This window comes from Bolinopsis microptera, chromosome 3, assembly GCF_026151205.1.
Source record: "Bolinopsis microptera isolate Bmic1 chromosome 3, MBARI_Bmic_1.0, whole genome shotgun sequence".
Classification (NCBI taxonomy): domain Eukaryota; kingdom Metazoa; phylum Ctenophora; class Tentaculata; order Lobata; family Bolinopsidae; genus Bolinopsis; species Bolinopsis microptera.
The window spans coordinates 6,155,013-6,173,461 of record NC_087074.1 but is presented as its reverse complement, the minus strand read 5'-3'; the positions used below and the strand labels follow the sequence as shown (position 1 = coordinate 6,173,461).

Here is an 18,449-nt window from a genome sequence, read left to right as displayed (position 1 = left end):
CTTAAAGTCAAATCGTCACCAATAAATAAAAACGGACAATCCTGAATAAGTTATATTTATAATTCTCTACAAAGTTTCCTACCGAACCATTAAAAACGGTATATAGGAGATTCACTAAATCATCAATTTAAAGAACAGATAAGAAATCGTACTTTTGAGATGACTATCTTCATTTTGAGCTACTACAGCTTCTTCTGGTTTTATTGCTCCAGCAGTACCACAAGCATTTACTCTCCACGTTTCGCCTTCAAATTTTACCTAAAATTATGCGCATAGCATTCAAACAACAAGCTTTAGAGTACAAGGAGGATTAAAAACACATCAATTAATAAATATCAAACTGGAAATGTAATGATGCGATCAACAAATTATTCTATAGTTGATAAAGCATGTTATAGAATCAGAAATTGCACATGTAATACAGCTAAAATTTGAAAACAGAAAACTCTTAGATTAGCTTTCACCTCTAAATCGTTGCCCCGTTCAGGCTTATAACTGTTAACCGCTTTAATAGCAGATAACAGCATGTTAAAGTTCTCCTCGTTCAGGAAAGGAGAAGTGGCTTTTAGGAGTAATCGCATGTTCACTGATAGTTGTTTTGCTATTTCGGGTCCTCCATTCTCGTTTAGCTGTGAATATTTGAGACTAATAGTTAATGTTATGAAAGAGGTAGAAGTTATGGTATCTATTAGATCTGGATTCTGGCTGTGATCAAAACTTTGACACATTGAAATGTCAACGAGTCTTTATTCTTTAAAATAGCTCATAATTTGGCTTAACCTCATGATAGCAAATACCTAAAACAGTTAAACGGTGCTTTAATTATTCTCCTGAAACAGCAATTATAATTTTCAGTTGTAAACACCACAATCTTCTCGTCAAACGTACCAAAACCATCGGAGCAGTGAATACTTCTGCAACTAGAGGGAGCGCCGAGTTGAACACAAAGTCAAGAAGATCTATAAAGGTTGTGTCGTCTTCATTCAGAAGTTTCAGCTAAAAGAAAGATTATCGTTCAATAACGTTTTAAACTCGATTCAATTAATACTCTACCTTCTACTCTACTTCTACTCTACTTCTACTCTACTTCTACTCTACTTCTACTCTACTTCTACTCTACTTCTACTCTACTTCTACTCTACTTCTACTCTACTTCTACTCTACTTCTACTCTACTTCTACTCTACTTCTACTCTACTTCTACTCTACTTCTACTCTACTTCTACTCTACTTCTACTCTACTTCTACTCTACTTCTACTCTACTTCTACTCTACTTCTACTCTACTTCTACTCTACTTCTACTCTACTTCTACTCTACTTCTACTCTACTTCTACTCTACTTCTACTCTACTTCTACTCTACTTCTACTCTACTTCTACAATAGGAGAATAACTATAAGACCAATGATCACTTATGTGTAGGAAAGGGAAAAGACTTTTGCTTACGCTGATTTCGAAGTAGCGCATGGAGGATAGATTGTTGAGCTGGGTAGGGACATCTCCCTTTGGCTCCAGTAGCGTGTTATATAAAACCTCTATAAGCTTACTTCCAGTAGCAGTGTACTGCAGCACGTCTGACACAAGCGCCACCTAAAAGGGTGGGTAATTTCCAGACAGATGATAGGTCGAAATTAAATCGTGCACTATTATAATGGGCGAACCCCATTCAACTTTCTCATTACGAATTTAAGTTTAACTGAAATAACCAAACGTTTACAGACAAACTCTGAAGAATTTAAATAACAAAATATACCCAAAAATTATGCAATCACCTTCTTGAGCTGTCCGTTGGACTTAACATAAACGTTCAAAAAGAACTTTAGGAGACATTTCAAGTAAACAACATCGGTTGAACACTTCTCAATGAGAATCTTTAGATCTTGGTAAGGAATTAACTCCTGGAGAAGGATAATGTGTTTATTGAGGTATGTACTGCGATCATGATGACACGCAATGACACTGAACATAAAACAATTATAGCCATTTACTAAAGATTTAGCGCTAAAAAACAAGCATCTCCAAAAACTACTGGTAAGGGTAAGCAATTTATTTTTCCGGTACCTTGCAAATAGTGAGAGATGACTTGAGAGATCCGGAAGCGCAGGTCGCCATCAGAGAAAGCATCTTCACAAAGTAAAGCCCCTTCCAGTTGTTAACTTCAAGATCTATTCTACAATCTGAGCCTGACTGAAAATAGGTCTGATTTTACTGTGTTTGTGTATCAATGGTTAGTGTTGTAAATATGTAAATATGTTTTCACTCATTATTGAGAATCATAAATGAAAATGGTTTATACCAAAGTACCGTTTTATCAACTTACTGAGTAACGGCAGTTTAACAAGTCGAGAGAAATAGATGTTCCGTTATCGGTTATCATGGATCCGTTTAGTTCTACCCAGTGATTTCTAATGAACCTCAACACATTTGCCTGTCGACAGTACGATCAATTAATACATTTATATAATATAGAGAGAATTATATGTCACAAAGAAATATCTCAATTGGCGATTTAACAGCTGTGTTTTATCATACAATAAACATATTCCTCTTCCAGTAAATGGGCAATTCAATAGATTTAAAGAAGACTGCGTGAGGAATATATCATTAGGCTATATTCAATTAAATATCTTATATGTATGTATTCAATAAACTATTCAATTAAGCTCATACATCCAGGAACAAAGTAAATTGTTCAGGACGCAAAAATTTCCAGAAAATAAGTAAAGAAAAAAAAAAGAAAAAAAAAGGAAACCTGAAGCTTGTAGAGGACTTGATTACTCTCCTCAAGATCGAGAATATTTTCCAACATCTCGAGGTAACGGTAGGTGGCGCGAGAGTTCAGTGCCAGCTCTTCTAGGCTCTTTGCATTCACCAGGGTCAGCAACTTGTCGAATATGGCTGTTGAATAAAGATTGTAAGAAATACCAACGTTTAACGTTTCCGTAGGAAGTATCAAACGCATTAATTATAATCATATTACAGAAAGTTAGACAATAAGTACAATTAATTAAAAGGAGCAGAATGTTTTACCTTGGAGGATGTCATCGTTGACCTTGATAGAGAGGTTGGTGTTAGCTGTGAAGACCTCGTTTAGAGCCAGCACACGTGATACCTCCAGCTCGCTGTTTGGCAAATTTCCTGCAACTTTGTGATATGCTTTGAGATTTTAGACATTTGGTTTTAGAACGTGCGCTTAGCTTGCTTTATGCAAATGAAAACACCCGCTGCACAGGGAAAGTTATGCAGCAAAAATAAAACATTAATATAAAGTACAAATTACAGTGTACAATGTTTACTCAGAATACAACAGTATTATTAATATTATCTATCAGATAAGATAAATATGAGCACTATATAATATGAGTTTCGAGGTTATTTCAACGGAACGTGTAGCATGTCCGTAACTGTAACACAAGAACACGTGTCACAAGAACACGTGTCACAAGAACACGTGTCACAAGAACACGTGCCACAGGAACACATGTCACAAGAACACGTGTCACAAGAACACGTTTCACAAGAACACGTGTCACAAGAACACGTGTCACAAGAACACGTGTCACAAGAACACGTGTCACAAGAACACGTGTCACAAGAACACATGTCACGAGAACACGTGTCACAAGAACACGTGTCACAGAAACACGTGTCACAGGAACGCGTGTCACAGAAACACGTGTCACAGGAACACGTGTCACAGGAACACGTGTTACAAGAACACGTGTCACAAGAACACGTGTCACAAGAACACGTGTCACAAGAACACGTGTCACAAGAACACGTGTCACAAGAACACGTCTCACAAGAACACGTGTCACAAGAACACGTGTCACCAGAACACGTGTCACCAGAACACGTGTCACAAGAACACGTGTCACAAGAACACGTGTCACAAGAACACGTGTTACAAGATCACCACGTGATCTGAACGAGAATAACATTTATCTTACTTATGGAATAAGTGCTGGTCCGCTCTGTTGGAAATTAACAGTTCAAATAGAAATTAGGGGTTTTAATAGGTTCAATAACGTCATTCCAAATAAATTGTGCAGAAGTCAGAAAATCATAGCTTAAAGAGGTCGCTTTAAAACATTTGGCAGCGGCATGTAAAAACGAAGGTAGCACTTATCAGCATAAACATAAAATCTTAACATGCATCATGCAGGCATCATTTCAGAAAAAATAACAAAAAGTAGGATATTACATCCCGATCTAGAATATTTTTTGTTCAAACATGTGATTATATTCGCGGTATGCTGAACATCTAGAAAATGTATACAGCACAATTATACCTTGAATGCTAATAAGCTCGATGAAGTGTTTCATGACGTTCCTTTGAGCGGCCGGAAGATTGGAAATAAGCAATTGGAGAAGGAAAAAGCGCGGGCTTTCATCTTGTCAACTGACTCGGCTACACTCTTCAGCTCTGAGCTTTCTATTGGTCGTGTTATCAGACTCGACATAGGTTCAACCAACAACCTGTTGGTATGAAGAATGTGTGGTAAATGTAACCGAACTGAGGATATCGAAAATAAAAATTTTGCGAATTTGACATCAGGACTGTAACTAACATGGAATAATAAATCTATTTAAATATCTTGACGATCAACAGCTATGGTACATGGTACATGTAAACATTCGAGTCATGACTTGGACGTATTTAGTGATCATCAAAAGAGTGACCAGTAAAGAGTGAAGTTGGATTATTAATAAATAAGTTGGTAGAAGCTGTCCTATCTAACATGTCCTATAAACTTATAAACTCATCACTCACGATATGATTTCTATCACGACATCCAGATCGTACAGGAGTTTTTGGCGAGCTTTGTTCACAGCCTGATCGTCATCTCTCAGGGACTGCTCCAATGACTCCAGTACCTACAAACAGTGTAGTGTAAGTTGGGGGAAAGGAAACAATCGCGGTAAATCGGAGTTTGCAGTAAATCTGGGCGTGGTGAATTGGGGTTTTACTGTTTTAGGAACATTTTTCTCAACTACTTTAATAACTACCAATATCAAGGCGAATAACTTATTAACATACGATCTCGAAGACTAAGAAAAGTCCAAAAGTCTAAAAGTCTTAAAGTGTAAAAGTATAAAAGTCTAAAAGTCTAAAAGTCTAAAAGTCTAAAAGTCTTAAAGTCTAAAAGTCTAAAAGTCTAAAAGTCTAAAAGTCTAAAAGTCTAAAAGTCTAAAAGTCTAAAAGTCTAAAAGTCTAAAAGTCTAAAAGTCTAAAAGTCTAAAAGTCTAAAAGTCTAAAAGTCTAAAAGTCTAAAGTAACTCTACACACATGTTAAAACTGAAAGCACAATATATGAAAATATTCACCGTGCAAATCTTCTCTCTAGATTCCAGCGAGAGCTCATCTCTCGCAGTTTTAAAGAAGCTCATGACGTTTTCAATAATCTCCTGCCTCTTGTCGAACTCTGGTGTCAGCGATATCGTTATCGCTGACTGATAAGATGATGTTTTGAGATGACGGTTAAATTTTGGTAGTAGATAAACAATGCAAGTTTCAGATAAAGAACAACGTTATGATCGAGTATAGATTTTCAATGAAACTATTATATCATCAATATCAAGATTCGACATAACCCTTGATAATATATAATATAATATGATAATTTTAACCTTGGGAAGCAACTCTAAAAGGCGATTTGTAGGAGATCTTATCATCACCAATAGTTTCATGGCACGTTCACATAGGGAATTATCTTCATATCTCATGGTATCAACTAGAACTCGAATCTGCAGAAACAAAAATTAAGGGGCAGTTAATAGTTATTTATGATTTGAATCCGTCAGCTGTGTTTTCATGTAGCACGAACTTTGATCTTACTGAAGCGAAAAATTTAGCAGCAAGAAATTTAAATAAACCACTCACAACTTCATCCATTTGAGAAAAGAGCTCAATCTTTTTGTACTCATCCATGAGCATTTGTTTCAAGGTGTTACATGCATCCACTTCTTTTTTAGAGGTTACATCAAAGTCAGGATCCTCAAAAGCCTTTATAATGACCTCGTGAAAACTTAAACGCATATCAAACTTCCCCAAAAAGTTCCCGATCTGATTCAACCATGTTTCTTTATTCTTGTTATAATTCTTGACCGTGGAGTAGACTTCCTTCATGACATGGGTCCAATAGTCAAATAGGGCTGACTCGTAAGCGTAATAGAGGACCCGTAGAGCTCTTTTCTTAATATCGAACAATTGCTGGTTTATCTCCAGTGGTTTGAACCTGAAAATCTTTTGGAAGGTTCGCTCGTTCTTAGGATCTGAAGGTTTTACAGCGTACATATCGTTGGTGCCATCTAGAAATGCGACGAGAGGGATAATGAACCTATTGGCATTTTCGTAGTTGATCCGTCGTGCCCTGAACATGTACTCCAGTAGCCGCATCATGTGATACCTGTACATGTTCTTCCTCCGGGAGTCGTGATCGTTAATAGTGCATGTAGCGTTTCTCTTTAAGAATCTCTCGAGCTCCTTCAACACGCTCTGGTAGAGATCTTCAGTTTTATCGGGGGGTTTACCACTGGAACCACAGATAGTGGCCCTGTTCACGATATTCTCATCGTATTGGAAAGTCAGCATCTGGGGGATTATCTTGGTGTCGGTGAACCCCGTGTCTATGTAAGCTGCTATCATAATCTGGATGTACCAACCCTTAACATTGCTGTCCACTTGTTTGTTTTTAATCACTTTAACACACTCAGCGAGAGTAAACATATTGTGCTGATCCACTAATCTATCTTTGATCTCGCTGTTAACCACTCTGCCGTACAGCAAACACTCGTATAACTGTAGCTGGCTTAACAAGCACTCATACAAGTCAGAGTTTTGGGTGATTTCTGTGATGGAGGTCCCTTCGTAAAAGATATCATTGTCTTTGATGATGTGCTTCAACAATGCTCGAGATCTGGAATTGTTCTTGAAGAGAAGATCTGAGATGATTTTCTGGTTCACGGGCACAGTTTTACCTCGGATTCTGCATAAGGAGCACATAATTTTTGCTAATTCCCTCTTTTTTACTCGGTCGGATGTTTTTTCAAATGCCGCGACAAGTTTGACAACTCGCTCTTCGAAGATGCTAGAGAGTAGAAATGGACAGTTGGATAATAATGAGTTTAAAGGTGAAACAACAGTTGGTGTTAGGTCAGCCTGGATCACATCTCCTCGGTCACCGTCCTGGATCATATCTCCTTGGTCACCGTCATCTGAATCATGACATTCGATACCAATCTTCAAATCATCTACTATTAACAATGACAATAACTCTGAAGTCCGTTTGTCAAAGCTGACAAAAGGTTTCACGCGAGAGATTTTATTCAAGAGCTTGCATATAGCATCAAGACAAAGTATAACTTCATTGGTTTTCACTTTGGTGGTAGAGTAAAGTTTTGCTAATTCAAACAATGTATCTACTATGCCGAAGGAGATGAAATCTTCTGCTGTCTCTTTTCTTGTTTCAAGTAACTGTTCGGAATCTATCATGGCCATACTTATTATTTTGTAATTAGCCACGGTAACCTTGAAGTCGTTTTTGTCCTTAGTCGAGATTGTGCTCAACAAAAGTTTCAATCCCAGAATTCTCATCGCAGAAGTTCTTCCCACAGTTTCAACCTCTCTTAATGTTACAGTGTCATTAAAGTTAAACTCGAGCTTACTAATAACAGTTGCATTATCACTACTCCCTATGTACCCCTTATCAGTAGCAAGTTTGACGTGAGCTCCTGTTTTGTAAACTTGATCCGTTTTGCCTCCACTATCCAGAGCGGCCTGAAGCCTAATATGCGCGCCATTACCGGGCAACCTGGCATATTCACCGGTTACAAAGTGCCGAAGTCGCACAGGGGTGCCATCTGTTATGAGGTCGCCTCTAAAAGCTCCGTCCGTAGTATCGTGTTCGAGAACCCAGTACGTTTCCACCGCGGTGCAGTTGTGTTTGTCTTTTGGTATGGGTATATCCTTAAGGGTGAGGTTTGTGGTCGTGCCGGTTTTGTTGTCAAGCACGAATCGCAGGTCGGTCCCAGACCTTGTAAGTTGGATCAAGTTTGTTCCCATCAGTCGAAAAGGATTCAGCATTTCCTCAATGTCCACTTCGTTCCAAGATGAAATCTGAAAATGAAAGTCAAAGATTCAAGATGGCAAGCTAGATTTATCATCGGTCAGATTTATGGCATTATATTTAAGAAATAATATCACAGGACACTGAGCATGCAAACCAACCTTCAATTCATCGCAATCGATCATCTGATAGTGCAACGACACCTTAAAGCTCTCATTGACAGGGCCAATGTTGATTTCAGGAAGGGAGGGATAGAAGCTATTTTCAGTGGACAGTGGAAGAAAACTGTTTCTCACGAATCCATCAGGATCAGTGAAAATGTTCACAATATCACAACTGTGGACAACATCACCCGCGGCATATCCTGGTATAACGGGCCACATTTTGAAAATGGTTTTCTTGCTCGGAATTTCCTCCAAACAGCAAGGAAAGTTTCTATCTTCAGTAGATGAGGTCCTGCTAGGGGTGTGCCCCATAAATCTCCTTGTTGCTACGTGCTCTAGTTGCATTTCCTGAAAATATCTTGAAGTAATTTGATAGATAATCCTATCAATTTCAAATGTATCATATTCTATGGATTAAGTTGTTGTGTGGTAAAATTGCAAAAATGGATGATTAAATGTTAACTGTTTTACTAATTTGAAAACTTTTTGGTTCCCATCATATTTATGGTTGCAAGAGATTTTTATAGTGTCAGGAAATATAATATAATATTTATAATAGTGATCGTACAACTTTTAACCTCTCCTATTTCAATGACCATACTACACCCTTTACGAGGTGCCACTATTAAGTACGGTAATCTGTTCTGGGTGATTCCAGTATAAACAGATGAGGTGCAACAAAAAACTATGGATCTAGACCCGTAAAGGTCGATAAACAACCGGGTTCGAGGGGCTAGCAACCCTTCAGCCTCAAAACTTGTTATTGAAACACCAAAGAAATCCCAAAAGTGGAGTGGCTCTCGGAGTTCAAGGAGGGGTGTAGCCAGGATGAAGCGCTCTGGGCAAAGCCGCAAGGACTCCAGTGAACAGATGAGAACAAAGAAGTCGCCTTATATTAATAGTGTTATTTTTATTTATTTCACAGCATATCACTCATGTGGACCCGGAGAAGGGGAAAGCACTCCCCTGCAACTTTAGTAAACACAGCATTAATATGGGAACGTGGAATGTGTCATCATCGGAGAGCAGTTCCTCCAAGCTGTATGAATTGTCACAGAATATGTCAGCATATAAAATGGATGTCTCGGGGCTCACAGACCCGGCACTGGGGAGGTTACCCTGGATGGTGGGTCCCTCTAGGCCTCTTTATTAACTCTGGAAGAAGTGATGGATACAGACGGCAAGGGGTAGGTTTCTCTCGAAGAAGACTAAATATTCACTTATTTCACACACTCCGATATCAGAACGTATTCTAGCAGCGAGGCTGCACAGTCGACATATCAACATTTCAATTGTGATAGCTTATGCCTCAACAGTGGATGCAGCAGTCGGGGTAAAGGATGACTTTTATCAGCAGCTATCAGGGGCATTTGATGAAACACCAGCTCATGACGTTAAGTTTTTACTCGGAGATCTAAATGCTCGCATTGGCTAAGATAACTCAGCTTGGTCCGGTGTGATTGGCAAGCATTCCCTTCACGTTTCATCAAATGACAACGGCCTTCAACTATTAGATTTCTGCGCAATACATCAGCTGACAATTGGTTTCCAGCATCGTGATATTCATATAGGAAGTCGGAAGTCAGACACAACGGTGAATTGTCAGAATGGGTTGAAGTAAGAGTTAAGACACCAGGCTTCCTAAGTACCTGCTTAACTGGACCCCTCCGCAAGGGATAAGATCTAGGGGTCGTCCAAGAAAGAAGTGGATGAGATGTTTACCGGAAGATGCTGCAGCGTTTTCAGGAAACACTGATATAGATCTGAAGGATCTAGTGATATGGCTAGTGACCGCAAACACTGGAGGGAGATGATATGACACAAACGGGAGTTCATTGGTGCAGGCCACTTGAATGATTGAGGAGACCTAATCAAGTAGTAGTTCATATGTATTTATGAAGGAGCCAGAATACAAAATTAATCATTGTGCACCAAAATGTAAATGTGCGTTTTCTGTCGTTTGCAATCAGGGTCAAGTATTTTATAATAAAAGTCAAGTATTTTATAATTGTCGATCGGTTAATTGTACCCATCCACATTTATATACATTTAAGATGCAGCTGCTTGCAACTATATGCTTGTTTACTGTAACAGTCTTCTCAGAGGTCACCGAACCAAATCAAGAGATCTCCAATTCTTTGACAGAAAAGCTTGGATTGTTTCCTAATTTGAAAACTTATATTGACAATGAAGGATACCAATCAAAGTGTGTAGATCAATACGATGAGTGCCGATATAATCCTGGTCTCTGTAAGTATAATGAATATAAAATTAGCTACTGTCAGAAAACATGCGGGACATGCAGGATGAAGGAGAAAAAGAATTTAGCGATCAAGATGGCGAAGACGAATCAGTTTGTGAAGATAAATTCGAAAGCTGCCGAAAAGATTTATGTAACTACAATGAATATAAAAATAGCTACTGTCAGAAAACCTGTGAGAGATGCGGGATGGAAGAGAAAGAAGAATTTCGTGATCAAGACGGCGAAAACGGCGAAGACAACGATGACGAATCAGTGTGTGAAAATAAATTCGAAAGCTGCCGAGAAGATTTATGTTCGTTCGAAGAGTTTTCTTCCGTCTTGTGCAGAAAAAGCTGTAAATTATGTACGGAGAAGGAAGAAGAAGAATTTAGTGATAAAGAAGGCGGTGACGATCACGAATCAACATGCGAAGATAAACATAGCAGCTGCCTTAGCGATTTCTGCAAACATGAACATTTTTCTTCTGTCTGGTGTAGAAGAAGCTGCAATTACTGCAAACGCATAAATTTAAGGATAAAATAAAGTCCTGCAGCAAGTCGTACTGCAAACACACTAACTTAGCAAAAAACTATTGTAAACATTTTTGTCAATTATGTGAAATTGATTAGAGCGATGAGTGAATCGTTATTTATGTGTACACTGTACAGTCAATGATTTATGATAAATTCAACTTCGGGTTATTTCCTATCAGAACATTTTCACATACGGATTTAAGACCAATTAATGATTTACATACTATTTTGCGTTCTTTGCTGTATAACGTCGCATTTCTAAGCTTGTACTGTGGATTCTTTATATGTTAGCTCTCTACTTATTTCACATTCAGAAACATTTTGGCAGAAACAGGATATTTATAATCCGAAAATGACAATAGAGACATACAGAAATGTCCATAATAAGAGTCGTTTATAACTAATTTGGAGCTGATAAAATAGATATACAATATACAGGGACCAATAGGATCGCCCGCTGCTTGTTTGACTTCTGCAGTTAGATTCGTATCCGAGTTGTTTTTAAACTTAAAGAGTAAACATTTGCTTGTGTGGTGTGATCTATGATGGATGCTTTCATCCAGAATGTCCATAATAAGAGTTGTTCATAACTAATTTGAAGCTGATAAGATATTTGTGGACCAATAAGATTGCCCGCTGCTTGTTTGACTATTGGCATTGCTGTTAGATTCGTATTTCGTACCCGAGCTATTTTCTAATATTTAAGAGTAAATATTTGTTTCTATAGTGTCAACTATAAAAATAAGTTTCTTCATCTCAATTTCCCCCTTAATCTCCAAGTTTATTGCTTTTACATCACACACTGACCTGCTGGTAGCGCACAGTGCGGGAGAGGGAGCGAACAAAGCGTTTCTTGTTGTCCACATTTTCATTCTCAACATCCTTTTCCAGTTTACTGATCTTTGGCCAGTTTTTTTTGGGGCGTTTAAACTCATTCTGCAGTGCGGCTTGGTCTTTAAATCTGCCGAAAAAATATATATATTTAGATATCATAGAATTGTAAAAATAACTTAACCAATAAAAATTAACACGAACCAGCTGCAGTTGATAATTATATCAACTGATAATTGATAACTAATTAAAGCATAAAATATAATGTAAATCGAAGATCATGACGACTACAATTATATTATGAGCAATGAGGCGGAGAATGTGACTGACTGATAAGGGGGGAGAATCCTAAACGTGCACCACATTGCTTGAGCTGACTCCAAAGACGAGCCATGGTCCAGAAGAAGAAGATTGTTGAGTGAACTGAAAGGGTAGAAAGCACCGATACTACCGGCCCCAGTACTCAGGTAGATTATATCCCCGTAATGCAGGGGGCGCCGTGGTGACATCATATTTGATGATGACATCATAGATTGAATATCGCAGTGAAGGGGGTCATGTACTACTAAAATAAGAAATAAATAATGTTTAGCTTTTTAAATAGACATTAGTTTATCTTGTTGCATTGAATCGTGTTTTTTTTTGTTCTTCAGAATTGAGGTGTTTATGATTTTATGATATGAAAACACTCACCTCTCTTTCGATGTGAACAATTTAAATCCTCTTTAAAAAAATGTACCTAGAAAGTACGTTATTAATGCATAGCGACACTATAGTAATACTATACTTTGAATCTAAACACTAAAAGGACAATAACCGTTGAAAAATCGCGTCTATCACATAAAGCTAACTATAATTCACGTTTTATGTATTTTTTGAAGAAACATTTCGAGGCACGCCAGTTGAGTGAGAGAAATCAAATACTGAATATTACTGAATACTACTGAATACTGAATGCTGATACTGAATACTGAATACTGAACAATGAATACTGAATACTGAATACTGAACACTGAATACTAAATACTGAACACTGAACACTGAATACTGAATACTGAATACTGAATACTGAATACTGAATACTGAATACTGAATACTGAATACTGAATACTGAATACTGAATACTGAATACTGAATACTGAATACTGAATACCGAATACTGAATACTGAATACTGAATACTGAATACTGAATAATGAATAATGAATACTGAATACTGAATACTGAATACTGAATATTGAATACTGAATAATGAATGCTGAATACTGAATACTGAACACTGAATATATTAATTATAATTTACTAAATATCGTGCACAAACACTGAGGCTACGTATTCTTGTGTACATTTGTATTGATCCCGTTTGATGCGACAAGGAAAAATGCTCTTATCAGGAAAGGAATGTCTCAACGCTTCGATGTTACAACATCGTATTCATGATCTAAAAATATTGATATCAAAATTAAAAACGTAATAAACATAGATCTGAGGTAAAATTAGTGTACGATCAATCAACTTTATTCAAAAATGCGATACAAAACTACGACAACAAAAAATATATAACACATGATTACATAAGCATGGAATGCTATAGCGGTGAACAGGTAATAGATTTGTGACGTGTGTAGGTATGTGTTTACAGTAAACAAATACTCGATCTTGCTGGAGTATGCGGAGTAATGGAGTATCATGGAATCGGGTGTGGAAAGTCCTTCGCCTCTTAGCGGGTGTCTTACCAACACTCAACCTGTCGATATAATTATAAAAGTGACCTGCTGCTCTTTAATAGTTCGCACATACTCTTGAACAGAGGGCTTTGGGTGATGCACTCGGGATTTAAATCATCTGTGAAAGCCCTCAACCATCGGGCAACCATGCTCGAGGTTCGAGGGAACTTTTTCATTCTAACCAAACGGCACGTAATGCATTTCGTAATCAATTACTTGCCGTTTAGCTAGCGGCATAGACAGTACAATAGTGATCAGGTAAGTTTTGATTGGCTGAAAAATGTAGCCTTTGTTTCATGAGAAATTAAATTATAAGTTGCGTTATTAAGTTTTGTTATCAAACTATAGAAAAAGGTAAACTTAGATAGTATCTAGATTCAAGCATCTGTAATACATAAACATCAAACAAGGATGTACAATGTCTCATCTGGTTCTATAATTCATGTAAACTAAACAAGATACTTCGTACTTACAATTAGATAAAATAATGGGTTGAGTTGCAACAACAACAACAAATATTGAACCAATCTTAAGTTTAATATATGGCTCATGAAGATCACAGCTCTTAAAACAGCAACTTTCGGCTACAACTTATTGAGAAATGAACGCATTCGTTGTCTGCAACAGCACCGAAAAAAGTGCAGAGGGGACACACAGCAAAACAAAAGAAAATTAAGATCTGCTGCTTCAGTTTCCTCGCATGATGCACAATATGATGCACAATATCACCACGACTTGCAAACAGCCAAGAGTTAGTATTTATTAACAGTTGCTTGCTTTCTACGCAGTGATGATTGATCAGCTTTCTTATTAAGTTATTACTGTATTAACGTCACTATTGTGACGGTACATTAGAACTGGACAGAAACAAATGCGTATATATAATGCGAGACGATATAAACCGCAAAAACTGTAAAAGATATACAACTTAAACCTTTTTGACTGGTTCAAAAATGTAAAATTGGCCAAGGAATAATAATTTTAGTGCCCAAAATGTTGACCCCCAGTGGTGTCAAAAACGGGAATTGAATAGGAATTAAACTGGAATTAAACTGGAATTAAACTTGAAATTACCAAGGAGAACACTAACGAACTCGTTTTAATATTACTTTAGTCTCTTGAGGTTTGACACCATTTTAGAGTTAGACTGGTTTTTGACTCATGTGATTCAGCGATCCGCTCTTCATATGGTACCGTTAGTTCCACCCAATAACCGTCTTTGCCGGCCTTGAGAATATCACAAGGTCCGGTCTCAGCTGTGTTTCCACAATCTCACTATATCGTCTCACTTTATATATAGTAAGAGAGTAAGATACAAATAGATGAGCTGATAAGGTTGAATGATGGTTTAGTTGGTAGACTGAATGATAGGTTCGTAGTAACCGTCAAATAATGGTCACGAATTGCAGCAAGCAGTTGCTGGCAGACCACAGACAATCTCGACTGTTCTGAGATCTTAAACACAAAGAAGGCTTGCACAATACACATTCTATACGTCATACTAGATACGACAAAACTCTGCAAAATATGCAGGATATGCAGTATGTACTAGTACGTAATAAATATATTAGTGTTGTGTTATATTCTGATTACAATTTACATGACACTTTTAAGACAATTACTGTAAATTTGATATGCAATTCAAATAACGACGATAATTTGTTATTGTAACCGTGGTCAGTCAGTCGGTACTCAAGCTCAGTTTAGAAGTTTAGAGAAGTAGACGTGCGAATACAACACAAAAGCTAATAATACTTGTGCAAGCAATTAAATTCAATAAGATAACAATTTAATCTATATTAATAATGTCAAAATCAAAATGTCGCTCACAAATCTTTGCACGTGCACGTTTAACACCGTTACCATGGTTACTATGCAACCTTTTGCTTTTGTTTACCTAATTTGCACGTGGGCAGTCGGACATACAGACAGGCAAACATAATCTTTTGAATTATAAGTAAGATATCTATCGTCTCGCTTTATACATAAGACTAGAAATCCCGTGGTGACAGGGAGAAAGCTAATAATATTCTTTGGTAGTTAGTTTTTATCGCATCAAAAAATATCCGTCACAACCGAAGATACAGTCGATTTAAATGTAGCTCGCAATTAAAAAAAACGTAATTACCACAAAGTCGATCAAAATTTCGCTCGCAAATCTTTGCACGTGCACTTTTGAGCACCGTTACCATGGTTACTATGCAGCTTCCTATTTCTCGTCTAATTTGCACGTGGGCGGTCGTACATACATTCTACAGACTTACAGACAGACAGAAATAATTCTTTGAATTATAGTAGAGACTAGAAAGCCCGTGGTAACAGGGACGAAGCTAGTAGTATTCTTTGAAAGAAAGTTTTAATCGCATCAAAAAATATCCATCTCAACCGAAGATACAGCCGATTTAAATAGAAAACACTTAAAACTTTAAAACACAACGTAATTACCACAAAACCGATCAAAATGATGTTAAAACAATCTTTGCACGTGCATGTGTGTATTAAAACACTGTTGCTATGGAACCTTTTGGTTGTTACCTAAGTTCCTATTTTTCATCTAATTTGCACGTGGGCGGTCGTACATACATTCTACATACAAAAAGAATTCTCTGAATTATAGTAGAGACTAGGTATCGACCCGCACGCAACACAAAGAGATTTTTACAGCATCTGATTGATGTAATCAATCGAAACTTATTACAATTCGAAAGCCGTGAATGAATGCCTTGAATGGGAAAAGCGAGCGACCGATTTCTCGATTTCATTCTCTATTTTTCATCTAATTTGCACGTGGGCGGTCGTACATACATTCTACATACAAAAAGAATTCTCTGAATTATAGTAGAGACTAGGTATCGACCCGCACGCAACACAAAGAGATTTTTACAGCATCTGATTGATGTAATCAATCGAAACTTATTACAATTCGAAAGCCGTGAATGAATGCCTTGAATGGGAAAAGCGAGCGACCGATTTCTCGATTTCATTCTCGGTATCATTTTGCATTTGAGAACGGTCAATCAAATTAATATCATTTCCTTTTGTTTGGGAAAGAGAGACACTGGCAGCGGTCCACTCTACCCATGATTATGGGTTTTGGTCAAATGGCGACTAGAAAACCCGTGGTCACAGGGAGGAACCTAATAGCTAATAGTATTCTTTGGAAGTCAGTTTTAATCGTGTCAAAAAGTATTCATCCCCACCAAAGATACAGTCAAATAAAATGTTGCTCGTACTAAACACAGCGTAATATCAACAAAATCGATTAAAATGACGTTAAAACAATCATTGCACGTGCACGTGAGTGTAACAATCATCGTTACTATGGTTACTACGCAAGTTCATATTTTTCGTTTGATTTGCACGTGGGCGGTCGTACAGTGTACAAAAATAATTCTCTGAATTATAGTAGAGATGACTAAAAAACCCGTCGTCACAGGGAGGAAGGTAATAGCATTCTTTCGTAGTAAGTTTGTAATAAGTTTTTATCGCATCTAAAAATATCTGTCACAACCGAATAGACACAGCCGATTAAAATGTTGCTCGCACTAAACACATCTGGGGCAGCTCTAAACCAATCATCACCAGCTGAAGTTGAAATTTACGGAATGCTATTTTGTGTCAATGTCTATTAGCTACTAAACTGGGAGTTTCAATGGCGGACCTAAAATATCAGACTGTTAATTCTTTAATTGGTCCGGCGGAGCTCTAACCAATCATCTCGAGGAATGTAAACAAACTTTCTGTCTTTTCTCAAAAATTTTCTTTTCTCAATGGTATTTTTCATTGCAAATTCAATGAAGCTCTATGTCATTCGTGTGCTTGATTTCTTGATTCTATTATCTTATTATATCCAATCTATAGCTCTATTTCCTGTAATCTGTTCTGTCCTACCTTTAGCTCATACCTACTTTTTCTGATGAATACCTACCAGTCTCGGTCCGGAAATCCATGTACTACTGAACATTCGAATCGAATGTAAAACACGTTAAACACAACGTATTTACCAAGTTACCACAAAACCGATCAAAACGGCGCTCGCAAATCTTTGCACGCGCATGTTCGTGTAACAATCCTCGTTACCATCGTTACCATGCAACCTTTTGCTTTTTACCTAATTTGCACGTGGGCGGTCGTACAGACAGACATGCTACATACAGAAATAATTCTCTGAATTATAGTATTGATGCACCTGTGATTAGTGGTACCTTATCGGACCTTATTTGGACGGACATTAATTCTTTAATTGAACGCTGGAGGCCCTAACGTTCATCTTAATGCCCGTTCAAATAAATTCCGTTCATTTAAGGTCCGTCCAAGCTAAAGTCCGTCGAATTTATATCAAAACTTTTTCCACTTCGAACTTTTTGTCCAGAATATGACAACTATGAGAACTTTATTGTGCCGTAAGTTAACGACGGAAAGGTTCTCCAATTGGTCTGCCGGAGGCACAGAAAACATTCTTAGTATATGATGTTTTCAAGGGTCAGTGTCACTTGGCGGAAAAAGTCAACGAAATTATGACACTCAACAACATAGTTCATGAGCTAGTCCCCGCCAACATAACAAACTTGTTCCAGCCTCTAGATATTACGGTAAATCGTGTTGCAAAGGACATTGTCCGACGTTGTTATAGTTCATATTACTCAGTGGAGGTAATGAAACAGTGCTAGGAAAGCTCCACGTGATGTTAAGGTTAACCTAAAGTTTTCTAAGATAAAAACCACTTCACGCCGCATGGCTTGTAAAAGTTAACACTGAAATGCAGGACCGGGGTAGTTTGATAAAAAAGGTTTCCATAAAGCTAGAAATCACTGATGCTTTAAGCATGGACTATTTCATGCACGAAAACCCATTTGATGATCAATATGATAGGTGATATTAGACA

At 37.5% G+C, this 18,449-nt stretch overlaps 2 protein-coding genes across 2 annotated transcripts; both read right to left on the bottom strand.

Moving 5' to 3' along the window:
- Window positions 1-114: 114 nt before the first annotated feature.
- Window positions 115-3,482, bottom strand: LOC134813132 (uncharacterized). Its single transcript, XM_063820818.1, has 10 exons — window positions 3,479-3,482; window positions 3,030-3,155; window positions 2,752-2,897; window positions 2,320-2,427; window positions 2,061-2,198; window positions 1,772-1,897; window positions 1,446-1,589; window positions 889-996; window positions 465-629; window positions 115-258 (listed from the first exon to the last, which is right to left on the bottom strand). The coding sequence occupies exons 1-10, from the start codon at window positions 3,480-3,482 to the stop codon at window positions 115-117; spliced, it is 1,209 nt and encodes a 402-aa protein (XP_063676888.1).
- Window positions 2,320-12,404, bottom strand: LOC134812308 (uncharacterized). Its single transcript, XM_063819689.1, has 11 exons — window positions 12,169-12,404; window positions 11,815-11,968; window positions 8,230-8,580; window positions 5,884-8,118; window positions 5,631-5,747; window positions 5,328-5,453; window positions 4,774-4,877; window positions 4,292-4,478; window positions 3,030-3,143; window positions 2,752-2,897; window positions 2,320-2,427 (listed from the first exon to the last, which is right to left on the bottom strand). Exons 1-8 carry the CDS (start codon window positions 12,366-12,368, stop codon window positions 4,322-4,324), a joined length of 3,444 nt encoding a protein of 1,147 aa, XP_063675759.1. The 5' UTR covers window positions 12,369-12,404; the 3' UTR covers window positions 2,320-2,427; window positions 2,752-2,897; window positions 3,030-3,143; window positions 4,292-4,321.
- Between the last annotated feature and the right edge of the window lie 6,045 nt (window positions 12,405-18,449).